Below are 21235 nucleotides of genomic sequence, written 5' to 3'. Positions count from 1 at the left end.
AAAAGGGAAAATCCACCTGAGTGAAAAATACTCTGCTTTAATACACAGCCATTGCTTATTAAAAGACTGTGTGTTACCAAAAATATTTGTGCTTCTTTTCCAGGAGAGTTTCCACAATAGGAAAAAACCCTCTGAATATTGAAAAATGCAGTCTTTTTGTTATTCCTAGTGGCTTTTGTTTAAGGAAAAGCCAAGAGTCCATGTGCTGACACAAAGGTTGTCTAACGAGCACCACACACAACCCACGGGGACACAGAGAAAGCAGCACAGCAACAGAACACGGGGTGCTGAGGGCTGGGGTTTATTATTGTCTATCCTTAGCAGCAAAACAGTGTTCTTAAATACAAGGATAAAATGACCATTCCTCTCTCAGGGACAGATGGGTCAAGGGGAGGTGGGCTGACCTTCCCTGCGTGCATCCCGTGGCAGTGCCGCTCTATGTGATGACGGTGGGCCCGGTGCGGCCGGTCCGCTCGTGGAGCTGGGAGAGCTTCAGTGCAATGGAGATGAGAGGGGCCAACATCACCTGCAGGGAGGAGAGAGGTGGCTCAGAACCACTGCAGCACGTGGAGCTCTCACATGCCATGTCCAGCCTTTCCTCGTGGGCATCTGGGCTCAGCCCAGGACAGCCAAAGCTCAGCTCTGCTGACCAAAGGACTGGTTTGGGCTCATGTGAGCTGTGGGACCAGTGAGAGGGATGCAGTGCTCAGAGAGGAATCCCAAGCTCAGCTTCAGTGTTGCTGCTGCCCCCTCCCTGTGCCACATCCCGAACTCTGCTGCACTATGGCACAGGACAAGGAAACCCTGAGTTCAGTTTATTCCTCTCAGTGTGGGGTTTTCAGTCTATTTGGCAATAGTGGCACAGCAAGTTGTGCACAAATTGCTCACAGAGTGTTTGCTCGGGAACACAGAATCACAGAATAGGCTGAGTTGGAAGAGACCCATCAGGATCATCAGTCCAGCCCCTGGCCCTGCACAGACACTCAACAAACCCCCTTGTCCCTGGGAGTATCATCCAAACACTCCCTGAGCTCTGGCAGCCTTGGTGCTGTGACCACTGCCCTGGAGAGCCTGTTCAGTGCCCAGCCACCCTCTGGGGGAAGAACCTTTTCCTGAGATCCACCCTTAACCTAAATATAAGAGGATTCTTTTCCTCCTGTGCCTACAAGAGCACAGCAGCATTTTAAGCTGTAAAGAACATGCATTGAACTCACTACAGAACAGGTCAGTGCCACCTTAGGTACAGCTGCATCCAGCTGGGATTCCACACCCACCTGTGGATCCTGGTGGATCTTCTGTGCGTCCTTCTCGTAGCTGTCGATGTAGAGCCGCACGGTGGCTCCCGCGCTGCCGGTGCCGCTCAGCCGGAAGATGATCCGGGAGCCATCGGAGAAGATGAGCCGCAAGCCCTGGGCAGGGAGGAGGGAGGGAAGATCCTCTCAGCTCTTGGGTATCCAAGGTATTTTCCACGAGAGCCAGTGTGGCTATGCCCAGCCTGCACCATCCCTGTGCTCCTCCTCTTCAGGGAGCCGCAGAAGGCTCTTTTGTAACCCTCTCCCCATTCCCACAGGGATTACTGTCCCTCTGACCCCACACTGGAGAACTTGTCAGAGCTGAACACAAAGCACGTTGCTGCTGGGAGGTTCCTACCTCAGCACATGCCTGGAAACAAGAGCTGCCACACACAACATTCCCAACCCACTGCTATTCCATGAAAGTAAAGAAAACACTCCTGTGCCCACCTGGTTTTTGGAGACACTTCCATCCACGGGGTCGTTGTACTCAAAGTTATCAGCCTTCTCCACCGTGTAGGCCTTGTCCCCACACGACAGCTGCTTCCCCACGAAGGAGCGGTCGAACATCACCGCCTCCAAATCCTTCATCATTTTGTTGGCTGCGTCCGCATCCACCTCCTCATAGTCGTACCTGCACCGGCCACCACACGGGTCAGGGAGGGGAGGCGCAGTGGGCACTGATGGTTTGTGATGCCCTTTCTGACCCCTGCCTTCTGCCCTGTGGGTGTCCTCTGCTCCCACACTGAGCATGGGAAGAAAAGGCACATAAAAAGCACCAGCACAGGTTGCCCAGAGAAGCTGTGGCTACCCCATCCCAGGAAGTGTCCAAGGCCAGGTTGGACAGGGCTTGGAGCAACCTGGGCTAGTGGAAGGTGTCCCTGTCCATGGCAGGGGGTGGAATGAGATGGGACTTATGGTCTGACCCGCCCACCCCTGCACTGAGTGTGCTCTGCAGACACCTGGGGTGCTAAAAGGCTGCCCTTTTATCCCAAACTTTGGCATTTCCCCCCAGCTCTCCATGCCTCAGGTGTGTGCTGGCTTTGCAGTGTGGGAGAAAAAGAAAGAAGAAGAAAAAAATAAAAAGGAAAAGGCAAGTTCTTTCATTTGGCAATTTGAGAGGGAATTTTCATGTAGGTTTTCCAAGCTGAAAGATTTCTGCCTAATGCTTTCACTCCAGGTGACATTCCCACCTCTGCTTGTGTGCAGGCTAGTTCTCACTCCTTCCCTTTCCATCTTCCATTTGTACTGCAGGTTAAATTAGAGTATTTTGGGACTGGACAGAAACTCATCCAGGTAAATAACAGCCTGGGAGCTGGGCATTGCACAAGATACTGCTGTCACTGAAGGTATCACAAATTCACTGCTGGTTTGGGCTCTCAAGAGCCCGACGTACTGAACCGATGGCAAAACAGACTTGAAAGTTAAAAAATCATTAAAAAAAGATGCTTTGCATGTATAAGATGTGCAGCCTGGGCAGGCTTTGATACCAGATTTACGTCTAGAATAACAACCCTAAGCTGGACACGGTGCAGGGTTCCAGTGAATCCCATTCCATGTGATCCAGGTGTGTTACAAACTGCTCGGGGAGTTCTAAATTATTATGAGAGACACAGCAAGTGCCCCAGGCAGGAGCAGCCCCACGGTGACACCCCAGTGCCATCAGCACTTTGGCTCTGACCTGGAGGGTTGGACACGGGACAGCAGGAGGTGTGAGGTGTTGGAAGCACTTTTCCCACCTGGTGAAGTAGTTCCTGCCGTACTTCTGCCAGTGGTCCTTCATGATGTCCTCCACGCTCTGCTTGCGGGTGGCCAGGATGGACAGCCAGGCCAGCACAGCCCACAGCCCGTCCTTCTCCCGGATGTGGTCGGAGCCTGCGGAGGGAACAGCACAGACACAACTCCCATTCCTTTCACCTACCTTGTCTGCTCTCCTCCATCCATCTGGCAGCACTACAGGCTCCCAAATGGAAGGCATTCCCACAGCTCCATCCCTGCTGCATCGTTGGAGCGGGGCAGGACATCATCTGCTTTCAGCTACAGCCCAAGGAAAACATTCGGCCCCTTTCAACACACACACGCTCATTGTTCACAGATCCTTAACTGTTCCCAAGGAAGGAACGGGGGATGAACAGTGAAAAGGTCATCAAATAAAAAAAAAAGGCAAATGCAGAGGAGCAGCTCAGGAAGAACATCAAGCTCCTCAGCAGCTGCCACATTCTGTCTGCCAAGCAGCTCACTGGGATCAGCACAAATCCTGGCCCAGCACCAGGACAAATGTCAGCCCTCCTGGGGAACCAAACCCCAGCAATTCTGGAATTACCCCAGAATGGGGAGAGGAGCAGGAGGTCAGAGAGCAGCAGCCATGGGGCTGGAAAACAGCAGGGCAGGGAGAGACATCCACCTGTGGAGACCAGGAGAGCTCCCACACACCAGGCATGGAGGGGCTGGAAAACCCCTCTTTTGGAATGAAAGAAGATTCACAGAACCACAGAACAGCTGAGGTTGGATGAGACCACAGTGGGTCAACTGCTTCTACCTCCCTGCTCCAGCAGGGTCATCCCACAGCACATGGCACAGGATTGCATCCAGGTTTTTCACTATCCCCAGTGAGGGAGACTCCACACCTTGTCTGGACAATCTGTTCAGTGCTTGGTCACTGCACAGGGAAGAAGTTCTCCCTCATGTCCAGGTGGAATTTTCTGTGCCTGTTTGTGCCCATTGCCTCTCATTCCTGATTCCCCCAAAGCTGGCACTGCACAGGAAGCCACCGGAGCCCAGCCCAGCCTTGCCCTGGGAGCACAGCAGGGGGCTGGGAACACACAGGAAACTCGAGAGGGGCTGGACCTTACACAGCACCCTGAGCACCCAAATGAAATGGGATCAAATGGCCAGAACACCCCCAGCCCACCCTCAGGGCTCCTGCCTCGTCAGCTCACGCTGTGCTCCACAGCTGCAAAGTTCTCTCCTTTCCACTCTGGACAACCTCCAAACAGTTATTAGTGAAATCCCAAGGAGCTAATGCAGAGAGCACTCCAGAGCTGCCATGTCACCCTCTCCAGGAGTGCCAGAGTGGGGATCCTCTGGGAAAGGGCTGGGGGCAGGGCATGGTTTAGGTGGAGCTTTGCACAAATCCCACTATTGTGGCCGCGGCGATAAATTATCCCCACGGTCCCTCAGGGAGGAGAGAGCTGGGCAGAGGTGATGGAGAGGAATGCTAAATAAACACCAGCCCCATGTGATGTATCAGCTTATGGCTGGAATAAAATACCCAAGGAAGCAAGTAGGAATTCTGTCATGTTGCATTACTCTAATTGCTCCTGGACTCCAATCCCACCAGGTCACAGTTTGTTTCAATTTTTACTGGGTCTATTTGGCTGCTCCTTCACCTCTCTCCCCTTCAACACTCACATTCTGTCCAGCTCCAAACAACTCCTCATTAACTTCCTATCAGCCACCCTTCCTCACCCCTTTTCATTCCTTTTTCATTCCTAAGTGCATTTGCCAGGGGGACAAATGCCCTTTGCATTGTGGGGGGAGCCCAGCACTCCTGGGCCCTTTCCTACTCTGTCCCCCAAACTGCTGCAGCCCTCAGCCACTTGGATTTGATGCTGCTGGACAAAATCCCAAACCTCTCCCTCAGCCCCTGCTGCAAACGGAATCAGTCACTTTTATTTGGGATGGAGTCACTTCCCTGCTGGGGGATGGAGAGAAACTGGGAGCTTGTTGCTCATACAACAGTTTTGGAGAGTCGCTCATCCCAGACCACATCCCATCAGCAGCTCCAGGAATGTGGAAAAGCATTTGCTGCTTTTTGGGTTGATTTATTTCCTGAAGCACCAGTGCCCTCCCATTAGCCAAGGTCCAGGATATAAACTCAGCACATGCTGAAATCACTCAGGGACTCCAAAATCTTTCTTTACTCACGACTTCCTTCAATATTTCTTTACAGAGATACCATGTTTCCTAAAATTCCCCTTTCCTTCCAGCCTGAGGCCAAATCCAGTGTATCAGAATAGCAGCTGATTGCAAAACTCTTGCCACTGAGGACTGCTGAGCCCCACAGCACCCTGCTGTCACCCAGAGCCTGGGATCCCCTTCCTCAGGCACAGGGAAGCTGGGGAAATCCTTTCCTGCCAAGCTGTGCACCCCAGCTCCACAAAGCACTTCACCTCAGGCATTTGGGGATTTAAGGCACCCATGCACAGGTTAAAAGGTTTTTCTGGGGTGGTGGAATGAAAACACACAAGGTCTGAGTGTGAAATCACCCACCCTAAATTCTCTCAAGACCCTGTGCCTTGCACATCCCACCAGAGGTCCTTACAGAACAGGGAAAAAAGATCTCAGGAGAATTCAGACCAGGTAAAACTCAGCCTTTGTGCAGGAATGGGGTGCCTTTCCACAGTCAGGATGTTAACACCATGTGGCAGATGCCATGGGAGAGCTCAGAAACTGCTGAGGGCTCCCAGGAATCCTGAGTGTCCTGCACATGCTGCTCCAGTGTGGAGCAAAACCTGCTCCCTTCAACTTCCCTGCACAAATAACAGTTGTGTGTCACATGCACACCCCTAGAAATTCCTTGTGATGTTCACTTTGTTTCTCAGTAACCCAATAACTTGCTCAGACTGTTCAAAGGCAAGTGTTAATTTAAACTTTATAAATCATACCTTGTTTTCAGAACAGGAAAATGAGGGCCCTATTAAGCTCAGAGATTTAATAGTGACCTGAAACCTTCCCTAATAAAACTCCATACTCCAAACCATATTTCTTTCCAGAAATGAAAACATTTAGAAGGCTTTCCTGGCCACCAAGAGTTGAAAAATACATTTAACATTGCACTTAATCCCCACAGACTCAATGACCGGGCTAGTAAAGAGGCCCTCAAACTTCCTGCATATCTCCACGTGCCTTCCTGAAGGACTGAGGGAAAACTGGCTCCTGCCTCACAAAGCCTTCAGCATTGTTTGTTTCCACACTGATTCTTCCAAGCCTTTTTTAATATTTTATTATTTTAGAAGCATTAACAACTACAGGTGAAAGAGAAATCCCAAGCTATAAAGAATAAAGAACTAAGAGGAGGGATAACAGCATCCTGGGTGATGCCAGGAACGCTGACTTACCAGTTCCAAAACTTTCCTCTCCACACAGAGACAGTTTGTTTGCATCCATCAGGTTTCCAAAGAACTTCCAGCCTGTTGGAGTCTCATACAGAGCGATCTTTGTAGCCTGGGCCACCCTGCAAATGTAAGAAGGCCAAGTCACATCCCAGCTGGATTCCTGGTGCTCCCATGTGAGATGCTGCAGTATCAGCCTCTCCCTTGGGGTCACACTGCAGGCAGGGAATGCCGCTGCTCTGGGTTTTATCCTCAATTTTACCCCAGTGTAACATTTGGAAAATGGGTGGGATGTGCATTTAAGGAACAGATACAAACACACAGCTCTTCTAAAGCAACTTTAAGTTGTGGATCTGCAAACATTTAACAAATTATCACTATAAAATTTAAGGAAAAAAAAAAAAAGGTGGGGAGGGTCATTTGTTTGGACTTAGCTGTAGAGAAGAGCCAAGAGCACAGCCCAGCTCTGCTCCCTACTAAGGGGATGTGTTAAACCCCAAAAAAAGGGACAGGGCTCCCTCCCCCCTCCCACCTGAACAGCTGGTACCTGTCGAGGGCCCCGCTGGTGGGCATGCTCCGGGCAAACCCCCGGACTCCGGTCTGCTGGAAGTACGGGATGCTGAGAATGTTGGCAGCGATGACGGCCACGGAGTCGGAGGGGTTCACGAAGAAGCCGTGCTTGCCCAGGATCATGTTGCGATCCTGGGGAGGACAAGAGGGGAACAGCTCTGCTCCCTGCTCAGCACAGGAGCTGCTCATAAACCCAACAGCTCCCAGGGATTTTCTGACTGTGCTGGAATAAAAACAGAGCTTCGAAACACCTGGATAGTGTTTCACCTTCCTGCTGGCTTTTCACAGCCTTTAAAGTTATTTAAATACGGTTTGGGCATTTTATTGACACAGTAGTCAGCTATTGCCCTGGTGCCAAAATGCAGCAAGTGGTTCCCTTCCATTTATGACTACAGAGGAAGAGAAAAAAGCTTTGCCTTCATCCTCTACTTAAAATCAGCTGAGCGTTAGTCCCCCACAGCTGGTTAGAAGGCCAAAAAGTGACCACAGAACAGCTCATTTACCCCATCTCCATCAAAGGCAGCTCCAAAGTCGTACTCTCCCGTCTTCATGGTCTGGACCAGGTCGGCAGCGTAGGTTAAGTTGGGGTCAGGGTGGTGGCCCCCAAAGTCCTCCAGTGGGGTGCAGTTCACAGCTGAGTTTGCTGGGGCTCCCAGCTCCTCACACAGGATCTTCTTCACATAAGGGCCCACAACTGTCACAGAGAAACATGGAGAGAAACAAGTTGTCTCTGCCCTCGGTCAGCTCTGCAGCAGCCACGTCACCACCCACCCCTGGGCTGCTCAGGCTGGGGCAGTTCATGTGATTTATGTTCCTAAAGCACAGGATGGTCAGTTTGTGTGGTTTATGGTACTGAAGCACAGCAGCTCCCATAGGATGGTCAGTTTGTGTGGTTTATGGTACTGAAGCACAGCAGCTCCCATAACTCTGGAGACAAGAGGAACAAGATGCCAAGAAAGCCAGGGTGCTCCCAGTGTCTGTGAAAGGGACTCACAAGTTTGGCTGATAAATAATATAAATCAGTCTAATGGTCCCATTTTTGTACTCAAACATCTATGGGAACATCTTTGCCTAATTGCTGTGACCCCATGGGACACTGACTGATGTGAAGTCAGGGCAGCTTTGATCACAGCTTCTCCTCTGTCTCTAAAGTGCTGACTGACACATGTGAGCCCTCCAGCATCCCCCAAACTCCACCAATATCTCTGCCCTTGGCAATTCCCAAGCCCAAACATTTCACACAATCCTAGAATGGTTTGTGTTGGAAGGGATCTCAAAGTTATCATCTCATTCCAACCCCCAAAATACAATATTTGACAAAAGAAAATAACGTAAGGCATAAGAAGAAAAATCCAGGATGCTATAAAACAAAAATCAAAATTAGAAGTGATGGATATAAATTCCAGTAAAATCTCTTTTGCTGAAGGAGAGCCCCTGGGACACCCAGTCCCCTAAAATGCCCCAAGCCCAGCCGGGGTACCTCCGTGCATGGCATCGATGCGGATCTTGAGGTGGTTTTTCCCTGAAAGCAGCTCCTTTAATGCACTGAAGTCAAAGATATTCCTCAGCATGTTGGCATAAGCTTCCACAGAGTCCACAATTTCCACTGGAAAAGAAAAGGGAGTGGAGACCAACTCTCAGAGTCTGAAACCTTTGTAACAAAGACCCTGTTGCTGTGCTGAGCATCCACAGAGCACAGGGCAGGGCTCAGCACAAAGCCTTCCACATCCCACAGGACCAGCTGAGAAAGGCAGGAATAATGGTGCCTAATTAAGAATTTAATTACATGTTCTCACTGCTAAGCAGGTCACAGACAAATGGACCAACAAAATCCTTAAGGCAAACTCTGTTCCCAGCTGCGACTCCCAAGAGGCTCAAGTCCCACTTCACTTGCCTGGAGAGTGGCATTAAAGGAAAAGGGGAATATCTAGATATATATAATCAGATCTTTAATTCCACCAAAGTAAGTGGGAACTGTGAACTTAATAGTTGAAAAAAGCTGCACCTTTGCAGTCAACAGGCAATATAAAAACCCCATTAACATAAAAATCCCACTACATAAACAGGGACTGAGAGAAATACCAACTTTTATCATCTTTTAATTTATAAAAAAATACTTGCAGCTTTTTTTTTGAAAGTCTTTTTTCAGAAGTCTTCTTTTAATGCATTTTCATATTTCACTGCTGACAGAAATCACACATGAAATATAACAGCTTTCCCACTCACAGGGAGAGCTTTCATTTGTGAAACCATGTTAAAAATCAGTTATAAGATTAAACACTATAGTTTTAATCAGGAAAATGCACTTTAACTGCAGAGGTGTCTGTTTTCAAGTACAAGTTTGCTTTGCAGACAAAACAGCCTTTGATTTTAGTGAAGTTTGATGGATCAAGATTTTCCCATTGAAGTGGAAGCCTTTGTAGGACAGAAACTGATTTACACAAGGTAAGATGCAGGGCAAACCAATAAATAAATAAATATCAGGATGCAGGAGCAATGCCCTTCTTGGATTATCCAATGGATGAGAAGGAGGGATCAGAATGGCCATGTCTGTCCTCAGACAAACCCAATTTCCTCATCGTTTCCAAGAGGAAGAACATTTGTTTACCTGTAAAGGGTTTAAATTTGTTCTCCAAGTCAAACTGCTGCTTCCCAATGGTGCTCAAATCCACCTGGAGATCTGGGCAGATGGCATACTCCTCGATTTTCTTGCTGATTTGGAAAATTTTATCCGTGATGGCTTCAGGAGCAGGACCTGGGAGAGAAAATGGGCAAGGGGGAAGATGGTACAGAGGGATGGATGTACTTCAGGAGTTCAGCAAAGACCCAGGGCTGGGAATCCCAGGGTATGAGGGGAGCAGGTTTGCTCTGTTTAGGGAAACCCACTGCTCAGGGCACTGGACCCCTGTGCTATTAAAGCAGAAATTGGGTTCCTTGGGGTCAACACGAGAACAACCAAACCACCACAGCAAACCAGGGGCCGAGGGCCCTCACCTCCATTGGCAATGTTGAATTTGATGCCAAAGTCCCCGCTGGGCCCCCCGGGGTTGTGGCTGGCTGTCAGGATGATGCCCCCGATGGCCTTGATCTTGCGGATGATGCAGGACACGGCCGGGGTGCTCAGGATCCCGTTCTGCCCGATGACCAAGCGCCCAATCTGGGGATGGGACAGCAAAACAAACTCCTGTGAGCCCAAATCCCAAACCCACCAGACCACAAATGCCAGCAACAGGTAAACCAGAGCCCTGGAGGTGTTGGGATGGCAGAGGAGCCCTCCTTGTTCCTGGGAGGCCTCCAAGCTCTGTATGGTGCATCAAACCCCGTGCCTTTGTGCCTTTGGAGTGTTTTCCTTCAGGAATGCTGCAGCTCAGCTGGACATGGTGCACTGGAGGGCTCAGCTCTCCAGTTGTCTCTGTTTTGGTGTTGTTTAGTTGTCTCTAAACAACACCAAAAGCCAACCAACCCCTCTGGCTGTGGCCACAAACTTTGCTTTCCAAACACAAAATGGGACAGAGAGAAGCCAAAACAGCACAGAAATTGGACATCCTGGCTGCTCCCGTGGGACCAGCTGCAGGTTTGTCCAGTGGGTAACACACCTCCTTCCCATAAATTCAGTAATCTCACTGAGATTGCATCCAGAGCAATGTGCTGAGCAATACAAAGCAATCAGAACCAGTTGCTGGAGTCCATGTAATAAAGTAGAATGAATATTTCCCTGGCAGAACACGCTCCTCACCACAGCCCCCAAATGAGGTGACAGGGATTTTAAAAACACACCAGACTCTGCACCAGCTGAGATCAGAGAGAGAACAGAAAGAGAAAAGAGGAGGGATTCCATTCAACCACAAGATGAAGCAGGGATCAGGAGGAGCGTTCCTGACTGCAGGCCCTTGGTGGGAGCTGGGCCAAGGGCACGGGATGAGTGTGATTCCGGGCCCCTGGCACTGCCAGGTGCTAAGCCCCAGCCTCCTGCCCATCAGTTAGTGCACAGCACAGCTGTCACAGACCAGCTGGTCAAAGATCTGCACCTTCAGCAAATAATGAGCATAAATGGGAAACAGCAGTTTAGGACCCCCGGTAAGACCCCACTCGTGGGGGGAGCTCGTGGGGCAGCAGCTCAGGGTGGAGCCCTCTGGGTTTTCATTTGAAGTGGCCCAACCTACATAGGGTTTGTTTTTGCCCATTCTCAGCTCAAGCCAGCACACCTTGATCTGTGCTTTATTCACCAGCACACCTTGATCCTGTGCTTTATTCCAGCCTCCAAATTTTGCTCCTCCAGGAAGCTCCTCTGCAAAACTTCACCTCTTGTTCCCCAGTTTCCCTATGAGGGTCACATTCTGCAGCACCCCCATGCCCTGCAGGCAGCTCAAGGGATGCTGCAGAGGACTGGCAAAACAAGGGATCTTCCCTCCCAAACCAGACAGGAGAGCTGGATGAACCCATCAGGTCCTCCCCACACACCTGAACTGCAGCTTTTCCCCACAGTGAGGAAGGAAAGGAAGAAACACTTATCTCCATAGGAGCTGCTCTCTGATTGAGGGCCCTCCTTGGCTTCCAGAGGTTTTCAGCTGTCATTTCCCACCCATCCAATGCTCAATCCCTTGTGGTAACCACTGGAAAAAGCTGCTCATTGCAACAATGTGCTGAACAATTTACACTTAATGCTTTTTGATTCTCTGGAATTTCTTCTGAGAAAAATCTAAGGCTGGAGAAACACCTTTCATGGAATTCTCAAAACAGACCCACTCTGTGCAGCAGTTTTGGGTTGCAGCCCTTCAGAGCAATCCAGGCTACGTTTCCACCCTGGTTTTACTGAGAGCCCACTAAGATGCACACAGGGAATAAGGAACACCTAAAATTCCTAAGATCCAGGTCTCTCAGAATAACAAGAGATCCAGGATAGACAGCAGAGCCTTTTCTTCTTAAAAAGCAGAAGGAAACAGATACAAACCCCAAAGCCCAAGAGCCTTGCAGTGCATGAATCATGATCCACCACAAACAGACAAGCCTGTCCTGCTTCCAAAACACAGAATTCCAGCACAACTGAGACCCACATAAAGGTTGCCACTCACTTCCTCACCCTCGTCTCAATTTTCAAAGGCTCCTGGAGTATTTATCACAACTTAGATCTGGTGAGAAAGAAACAACCAAGTTTTACCTTTTCCTTTGCCAGTCTGGTGGCTTTCCCTGTTACTTCATTTCTGAACAATATCAGGGGGTTATATTCTCATGGAAAGGCTACAAAATCCAAGTGCCAACAGCCTGGGGCTGTCAAACCCCAAACCAAGAACACACAAACACCAAGCAGTATTTATTTTCCGTTCTCCAGGTGTATTCTGTACCCCACTGTGTCACTTAAAGTGAAATCAGTCATTTCTGTACTACCAAACTGGTTTTCCATTAAAAACTTAGCTCCTACAGTTGAATAAGCCTTTGGGGAAATTAAATCTCCCAAGTGACTAATTTCTTAAGGTCTCCTGCATTTATCAGCCACGCACCGACAGGAATTTAGGGATTTAACATTTACCAACCCCGTTGGCAGCAGCCATTTGGACAATCAGTTCCACTGCAGACTTATTGAGGTACCTCCCATCACCTCCAACGACCAGAGAAGATCCCTGGCGGTCTCTCAGGTCTATGGAAAAAAAGATACTCTGGAGGAAGTTCTGCAAATAGTTCATCTTGGATTCAAAGTAAAAGGTCTTCTTCCGTAACCCGCTGGTTCCCGGTTTCTGGTCGTTGTAAGGAGCTGTTGGCACGGTTAGCACGGGCAGAGGAGAGTCTTCCATGTTCTTTTTTCATACAAATGCATTGAAAAAGTAAAATATGCCAAAATTAATCCCCAACCTTGGCCCACCTATTAGACAGGAGTTCAGGGAAGCCGCTGGACACCCAAAAATAGCCCTTTGAACCTTGAGCTGCCGCTGGTTTCTGTAACTGAAGACGCTTTCCCGCACTTGCTGGGGAGGATCAATGTCCCGGAGAACACACAATTCCACGCTGCTGGGAAAAGGTTTCTGTCTTCTTTACCACCTGCTGCTTCCCAGAGGCACAGCTCCTGGCCATTCCCGAGCCCAGCGGGGTCAATCCCTGCGGTTCTCCCTCAGGGCAGGGGCGACGGGGAAGCAGGAACAGCTCAGCTCCCGCTCGGGATGTGCTGCTCCGGTGTTTTTGCCAGCCCAGCAGATCCACAGGGCAGTGCCAGGCCAGGCCAGCACGCTGGGTCCCTGGGAGGCAACCTTCCAGAGGGATCCTGCCAGAGTTATTTAGCAAAGTCTGGTGAGTTAAAGGTCACTCTTAAAATGGAAGGGAGCAGATCCATTACCTCCCGTTTGCTCACGCGGCTCCTGCCCTGACAACCCGACTTCTCCACGGGCTCCCTCAAACACAGGGATGTTATCCACCAGGAACAGTGGGAAAAACCCAGAGAAGCTGAAAAGCCACAGGAGCAATGGGTTCAACTGAGCACCTTCAGCAAGTCTCAGCGAGATTAAAACCACAAAAACCATCAAATGTTTTGGAAAACTGTGTCCGGCAAAGCTTCTTGTTTGGGAACAGTTTAAACACATCCAGGAGAGACTCAGAGACCAAGAAACTTCTATGAAGCATCATCTTCCTAAGCGTGGGGAAGGTAAATGAAGGAAGGGAAGCTTGTAGACTCCTCATCCCTGGAAGTGTCCGAGGCCAGGCTGGATGGGGAAGGAGCACCCTGGTGTAGTGGAAGGTGTCCCTGCCCATGGCAGGGGGAGGGATGAGGTGGCCTTTAAGGTCCCTCCCCACCTAAACTATGCTATGATTCTAAATCAGACTTTCCTCCAAAGCTCTTCAGTAACAGTGGGAGTCCTCTGTCTGCTGCTGGAAACACTGTATGGATATTGCTGGAGCAGTTACAGCACAGACACTTTGTACCAAGTCCCTCTGTGCCGCTATAACGCAGGGGACAGCAGGTGTGGACTCGGCTGAATGGGGACAATTCCCAAAGGTGCTCAAGGACTCTTTCCTGAGGTGCTGAGTCTGTCACTGCTCCAGCCATTGATATATTTTCTTCCAAGGGGTACAGAGATCACAGAACCATAAAGGCTGGAAAAGCCCTGTGAGATCACTGAGTCCCACCACTGACCCAGCACTGCCAAGGCCACCACTGATCCACGGCCCCCAGATCCTCTTTTATGCATCACTACATTAAAATCCAGTTGCATAATTGATATGAGCCAACACATCTTTTACACCAACAATGAGATTTCCTGGGATACATAAACAACTGGGTTGTGTTTCATCCATCCTGAGACTCCCTTAATTCCTAGGCACAGGTTTCCCTCTAGTGGCACAGGAACCACAATCCAGCTCCCAAAATTACAGCTGGCAGGAAAAGGCCTAAGCAAGCTCTTTCCCTTCTTATTCTCCAGATAAACTTGGTGCCCTGTGAAATGTCGTGGCATTAAGTGACAGGAGGAGGGCACAGGACACCACCCAGCTCCCGTGACTCCACGTGGAATTACTGGCAGGGAAAAGGCCTATGAAAGGTTGGAATCTGTGTGGGTAAGAAAGTACATGTGGACTGGACAGAGGAATCAAATCAAATTAAGCTGGAGAGGAGGGTGTTGGCCATTAGGGAAATGTTTGTATACAGAAAGTGAAACACATTCTGTCAAATGAAATATAAAATAGTGCATGGAAAGCTTAGGGACAAGAACAGTGTAACAACAACCCTGGTTTTAGGGTGCTCACCTGCTCCTAGGGTTTTCCTGAAACATCTGCATCACCACTGGGATAATCTAAATCACCACTAACTGCCCAAGCAGGACTGGACAGGGCTTGGGCATCACAGGCTGCCAGAGCATTCAGAGGTGGAAAAGGTCACCAAAGGTGGATGCTGAGCACCTCTGGACTGGGGCAGAGTCATTAGATCCATGATCTGGGAGGCTTTGCTGGGGTAACTGGGGTCATTACAGATCACTCCCAGCTGGAAAGGAATTCAGGAATTTAGCAGGTCATCAGCTCCCTCCCCAGAACTGGTGCAGGATCAAATACACTCAGAAAGTTGATATAAGTTGTTCTTGAAATCTTTTTCTCCAGGTAATGCCAGTGCATTCCCAGCCTTGCAGCTGGAATTGTTTCCCCACAGTCTGCTGGACATCTTCCTTGCAGTGGTGTGAGTCCTCCTGAGCTGACACAGCACACAAATAAATCATAATCCTCTTCCTGACAGCCCCTCACACACTTGAAATCCTTTGGCTATAGACTCTGAGTGCCCTCTCTGCTCCAGCAAACACCCCCAGTCCCCTGAGCTTTTCCTTGGGGGCATGATTCCTGGGGCTCTTTTTCCTGATGGAATTCAGAGGTTGGTGAGGGCATCTCCCCCTCCCACTGCAGGCCAGGGCATTTGTTAGCTTGGGTCCTTTTGCTGACCTGCACTTCAGACCCACAAGAACTGAGTGAAAATCAATAACCAGCTGCCCCCACTCAGAGGCAGATAAAGCCCATGTACCCTCTGTGGGGCTGTGTTCAGCTCCAATCCTTCTTTTCCAGCTTTGCAGGAATTCCTGACAGCAACCAGCTGCTGACAGGCACCATCTCCTTACACCCTTCTTCTGTGCTTACTCCAAAAGACACAGAGTACAAAATCCCAGGCAGCAAACGGAGTAAAATCACTTCACATGTATTTGGTGACTTCCCTTCAGGACAGGATCCCATTGCCGTGACTCCTGCCCTCAGGAAAGCACAGTTCCCTGCACTGCCCGTGCATTTTGGCCATTAGAGGGTGCCAAGAGCCCTGAAAAACCCCATTGCTCAGCTGCCAAAACCCGGCACTGTGTGCACTGTGTGCCTGAGGACGACGACTGTGGTCCAGGCTGTGACATTTGGCAATGCCAGGACAACTGGAGCCCGAGTCAAATAAACAGACTGTGAGCCTGTTAGTCATACAAGGACTGCTGCTCCAGCCACGCAGCACTTTGGTTCCAGCAAGAAATTAAAAAGCTGGGTTTGGAAGTTGCTGCAGAGATTATGGAGAGGCAAAAAACTGTCTGGCACCGTGTCCAGAGCACATCCACGTGAATCACTCCAGAATTATGAGACACTGCTCTGTTCCTGCAGTGCATCCCAGTTACAATGAGCAGAGTGGGTGGCACAGAAAGGGCCCAGCAGGGCTGGGAATGGAACCCCCATGTTCAGGTTTGTCCCACTGGGAGGGCCTTTCCCAGGAAAGTCCACAGCATCGACCAGGATTGAGAAACTTTGTGCTCAAAGGTCAGCCCTTCAAAGCACACCCAAATCTGCATATTATCTCCAGTGTCCTGCCCCTGCAGCAGGCAAAGGGCAGGGATTTCAGCTGGTTTGCCTCAAGCAGACCCAGGAATGCTCCAGGATTTCTGGCCCCAGCCTGCTGATTGACAGCACCTATCCCTGAATCCTCTTAAAAACCAGCACCTGAACCAAAAAAAAAAAATCCCGAGGCAGGGATAACCCTACACAAACCATTCTCCTTAAAGGTTTTCCTAGGCAGGAATTCATTGACCTTCCCAAGGTAACACACTCCTTTCCTTAGCCTTAAGCTTCCAAAATGCCTTCAACATTTGACCTTTTAATTCTTGCCCTGTCCCCAACAGGCCAGAGAATGATGACACCTTGTTCCCTGCAGCCTCTCAGTGCTTTCCCATCCCTTGGCTCAGGTCATTGCCTCCTCACTGGCCCCACCTGTCCCTCCTCAAGAATCCCAGACTGGTTTGGGTTGGAAGGGATGGTAAAGTTCATCTTATTCCATCCACTGCCATGGGCAGGGACACCTTCCACTAGCCCAGGTTGCTCCAAGCCCCGTCCAGCCTGGCCTTGGACACTTCCAGGGATGGGGCAGCCACAGCCTCTCTGGGCAACCTGTGCCAGGGTCTCCCCACCTTCACAGGGAGAAACTCCTTCCCTCCAGAATGACCTCAGGCCATTCCTGCTGGTGTCTTCCCAACCACACTGGATCCTCTCTGAGGGTGGTGCCCCAGGTCAGGACTGAAGTTCCTGGTGAGACTTTATTTCCTGGGTTTCGTTTACACAGCCTGACTTTAAAATCTAGAAATGATGATTTTCTGGATAACTGGATGATGCTGCCACCACTCTTTGTCCTCTGCTCATCAGATCTGCTGCAGGGTGTTACTCTGCATCCTGTGCTATGAATATATACCATGTGCATATTACACTTTTCAGGACTTCTACCTTCTTCACACTTTCTACTGATATTTATGTTTATTCCTAAAATATGTTCCAGCTCATCATTTGAAACATTAATCCATACATTGGCTAACTCAGAACCATGACAGGGTGGGCAGGACCCCCTACAGTGCATTCCTGGATCCCGATGAGCTTGGCCTTGGCATCACACACATGGAGAGCAGCTCTCTAGCCCAATCCTTAGCCCAAACTTTGCCTTGACAAAGAGAAGCCTTTAGGCTCCATCCTGCTGCCCTGCCAGCCCAGCCAGAGCTGAGGTGTCTGGTTATGCAGAGTCATTGTCCCAGAGATTACAATTAAATCCCTGCAGGATGAATTTCAACTCTGCCTGCTGGATTTGCAGAGATTAACTGCAAAGCACCTTAGCTCTGTCTCTGAGCTGGAGTTTCATTAGTGTAGAGTTGAAAATTCCAAAGAGGCACTGAAACTGGACAACCTGACACTGCCTTAATCACCTTCCACTGTAAACTGGCATAAGCCAATTAACTTTACAGGCAGAAAGAGGCTAAGCTGGTGTAACAGCAGCCTGCAACCTGTAAGAGCTGCTGCAGCATTGGCTGCCTCCTAAAATCCACCATCGTCTGCAGCCAGGAAATATCTGCAGTTGGTATTTATTTCCTTACTTCACATATCACACCTGAGTTCCCCCTTCTGCCTCTGAGAAAAACAGGAAAGTTAGAAAGATCAGAAACTGAGGCTTTTCTTACCAGCCTGTAGGATCACTGCATCTAGTTCTGGTGCACAGGGATTGCTTTTTGGAATAACTTTCTGTATGATCACTTTATTTTGATATTTTTAACACCAGGAGCTTTAACTTGAAGGAAAGATCTCAATGGGAACTGGTCTGGAGGCTGTGGCAGAACAGCACAAAGGGAGCTCCAAAAGTAGAGCAGTGGCAAATAAAGAGGGTTTAAACACTTGGTTTCCCTGGATAACTGAGTGGGGAAAAAGTTAAATAACAGCCAAGCCAGGAAATCAAACTTCCTAGGGTAGAGAGCAGCATTTCTAATAAAATCCCCATGTCCTGCAGTTGTAAAACAGAGCTGGGCAGTATTTAGCATGCAAAGCACTGCCTGGCATTCAAAACACCTTCCAGCTACTTTGCAGCACTTGGAAAACTGTTTAGTTAAGAAGGAACCAAGGGCACAGTAAATTTGTGGAATAGCAGGTGACAGTGTCAGTGAATCAGCCTGGTGCTGGTTATATGATCAGGTCTGGATTTACAGCTTCAGTTCTGTAATTTTTGGTTGGTTTTGAAATAAAGCTGTTGCACTGCCATCATTCTACTGACACGTGATGTCCAATAGGAGTTTTCAAGCTTTTTTTCATGTAATTAAAGAGTCAGACACACTATGTGGGAATAACATCCAGGAAACCTGTCACAGGGACCAAAACAAAGCAGGGAGGCAACGCTGGATGCCAAGTGAGGACAGCAAACCCAACAATCTCTGATGCAGTTTGCTTATATAAATGCAAACTTAAAAAGAAGATAAATGCTCCTTAATCTCACAACTCCAAACTGAGTTGCTGCCAGTCTAAAAAAAATAACCCCAGAGTTACATATTAACCATCCCAGGTGGAGACAGAACTAAAACTCACTCTAGCATCCTTTCTTTTTACTTGTAAAACTAACAATCATCAGCGGTGGCCCTCAGGTCTCTCCTGTGTTTCTAGAGGACCATTCAGCCAGATCTTAACACCACATGGTTTTAAAGTATTTATCCAATCACCTCTTAATCCCTAGGACCAGAAATGCAGTTTTCCAGCACTTGTTTTCTCTATATTTCTCACACTGAGTCTTTCCCTGAGTCCTGGCTGCTGGGATCAGGAGATCCCCGAGAGCCTCAGCACTCAGGCAAAACCACAGGCTCCAGGAATGAGTCTCCACGTGCTGTTCCCTGTTCTGCTGGACACTTTCTTGCCAGTTAACAGCACTTGTTCACCCTTCTCTCTGAAAGGCTGGCAACTTCCAGTTACCTCACATTTACTATGAAGAAACAGGATTTTCACAGACTCTTCCTTAACTACACTGTGGTAACCACTAGGAACTAATATTTGCAATTACAGGGGAAAACCTCGAAGCAAGCATCCCTTAACCATTCCAAAACAGGAAGGTGAGCACAAAAAAGATATATTACAATTTTATTAAAAACTACTATCTTGCATTTGCTAAAGAAACCCTCTGGTTTTAGTCACCTCATTTCTTGAAACTGGATGGTTTTGTCCTTGTTAAGTTTGGCAACACTTGCACTGCCTTACATGGAATGTAGCCAAAAACTGTACCTCAGGTTTTCAGTGGCTCTGTACTCTGCAGATCACCCCCCTGAACCTCCTCTGGTTACTTATTCAGCCTTTACCTGCTGTCCCTTTGTGAACCCACATATTCTTCCACATGTTTTTTCTCCACCTCCCATTTTCCCTGCCTTCTGAGCAAAGTCTCTCCCAGCACTCTGGATTCACGTGGACAAAACGCTCCAAGGCAAAGTGCTGCTGGCAAGGGCACCCCTTGGGACCCACTGCAGCTCTGGCAGCGAGCTCAACCCTGCACGTACGTGAGTGTCTGCACATCCTCCCAAAACACCTCCTCACTCCCCAGCATGGATCTACCTCCAGGCCTTTCCCTACGCCTGGGATGGAGCTGAGGTGCAGATGATGGAGAACTCGGTGCTTGGAAAGCTGCCACATCCCACCAGGGCCTGGCTGCACATCCAGAAACCTGCACAAACACTTCATCCCAGAGAATAAGTTTCCCATTCTGCTTATTCACAGTGATCCCTAGGGATCCTGTCTGTGTGTGCAATCGGGCATGGAAGCTGCATGTTCCAACTCTTAGAACAAATAAATAAACCAGTGTCTGCTGCTTTTCCGTCAGGGAAGGCTGCACTATCCATCACTTCCAGAGGTGCACAGAGCAAGGCTGGTGCTGCTCAGGGATGCTGGAATAGGGAACCACACATCACAAAAAAGCAAATTTCTACATGGCTTAAACCCCCCAAAAAAACCAGCTATTTGTTTTTTGTGCCCTAAGAAGGTAGGGACCTCACATTGCTAATTCTTCTCCTAAGTAGTCAGATCTTTAAAGTCATTGAGACACTGAGAAGCTGAAATAGGGAACTCTAAGATTTTACCCTATGTCCAGCCCAGACCACCAAATATCCTCAGCCCACTCCCTCTTTCATGGTCCACGAGGAAGAACATTTGCTGCCGATGTTGGTATCCCAGGAGAAGGGGATATTTTTCATTTGGAAAACACAAAACTTAGGGAAGAGCCTCCCTTTACAAACTCGGCTCCGGTGCAGCTCTTCCTACCAACATCCCGTTCCCTGCTGGGCTTCCCTCGGGCTGCCCAAGTGACAGGACCAAGATGAAGCAACAGGGATGAATCTCGAGCAGGGAGACAAATTCTGGTGCCGCGGAAGGGAACGCTGCTCCCCTCCCAAACCTCACCACCCGCACGCTGTGCCCTGGTTTGTGTTTCAGCTGGAAAGCCCCCCGATGCCCGAAGGAAGAGGGAATACGAGCAAAGTTGTGTTTGCCTCCTCCCTGGCCGATGTCCGCTGGCTCCCGCACGAACCGTGGCGGGGAAAGGCTGCTGGGGGGATTCTCCTGCCTGGACCGCGAGCTGCGCCCACGGCAGCCTCGTCAGCTCATCTGTCACTCACCGAGTTACTTCTACGCCGCGGACACGCAAAGCGCCAGCGATTTCCGGGATCCCGGATCCCGGATCCTTACCCCGTTGGCGGCGGCGATGCGGACGATGAGCTGGATGGCGTCCTTCATGTAGAAGCGGCCGTCGCCCCCCACCACGAGCGTGGCTTCCTGGCGCTCTGCGGGCGGCACCGTGGCCAGGATGCTCTGGATGAAGTTCTCGGTGTAGTGGACATTGCTCTGGAACACCGTGACCCGCTTGCGCAGCCCGCTGGTGCCCGGCTTCTGGTCGCCATAGGGCTTGGTCTTCACGGTCTCGATCCGCACCATGGCCGGCGCCGGGAGAGTTCCGGGAGCCGGGGGGGACCGGGCCGGACCGGCCCCGCCGCCAGC

At 49.6% G+C, this 21235-nt stretch overlaps 1 protein-coding gene across 1 annotated transcript; it reads right to left on the bottom strand.

Moving 5' to 3' along the window:
* Positions 1-285: 285 nt before the first annotated feature.
* On the bottom strand, positions 286-21211 carry PGM1 (phosphoglucomutase 1). The gene is made up of 11 exons (XM_050306409.1): positions 20927-21211; positions 9971-10133; positions 9585-9731; positions 8457-8582; positions 7480-7670; positions 6954-7108; positions 6413-6528; positions 3032-3167; positions 1743-1926; positions 1275-1409; positions 286-526 (listed from the first exon to the last, which is right to left on the bottom strand). The coding sequence occupies exons 1-11, from the start codon at positions 21170-21172 to the stop codon at positions 437-439; spliced, it is 1689 nt and encodes a 562-aa protein (XP_050162366.1). The 5' UTR covers positions 21173-21211; the 3' UTR covers positions 286-436.
* Between the last annotated feature and the right edge of the window lie 24 nt (positions 21212-21235).

This window comes from Myiozetetes cayanensis, unplaced genomic scaffold (genome assembly GCF_022539395.1).
Source record: "Myiozetetes cayanensis isolate MyiCay16 unplaced genomic scaffold, myiCay2020 scf12, whole genome shotgun sequence".
Taxonomy (NCBI): domain Eukaryota; kingdom Metazoa; phylum Chordata; class Aves; order Passeriformes; family Tyrannidae; genus Myiozetetes; species Myiozetetes cayanensis.
The sequence above is the reverse complement of the archived record's forward strand: the minus strand, read 5'-3'. Positions and strand labels throughout refer to the sequence as shown.

Excerpts from the sequence above, each read along its gene's own strand:
- PGM1 (XM_050306409.1), bottom strand. The coding sequence starts at position 21,172 with ATGGTGCGGATCGAGACCGTGAAGACCAAGCCCTATGGCGACCAGAAG. Across the intron at positions 10,134-20,926 it reads GCATCGCCGCCGCCAACGGG|ATTGGGCGCTTGGTCATCGG; the intron begins GTAAGGATCCGG and ends TCCCATCCCCAG. Across the intron at positions 8,583-9,584 it reads CAAATTTAAACCCTTTACAG|TGGAAATTGTGGACTCTGTG; the intron begins GTAAACAAATGT and ends TTTCTTTTCCAG.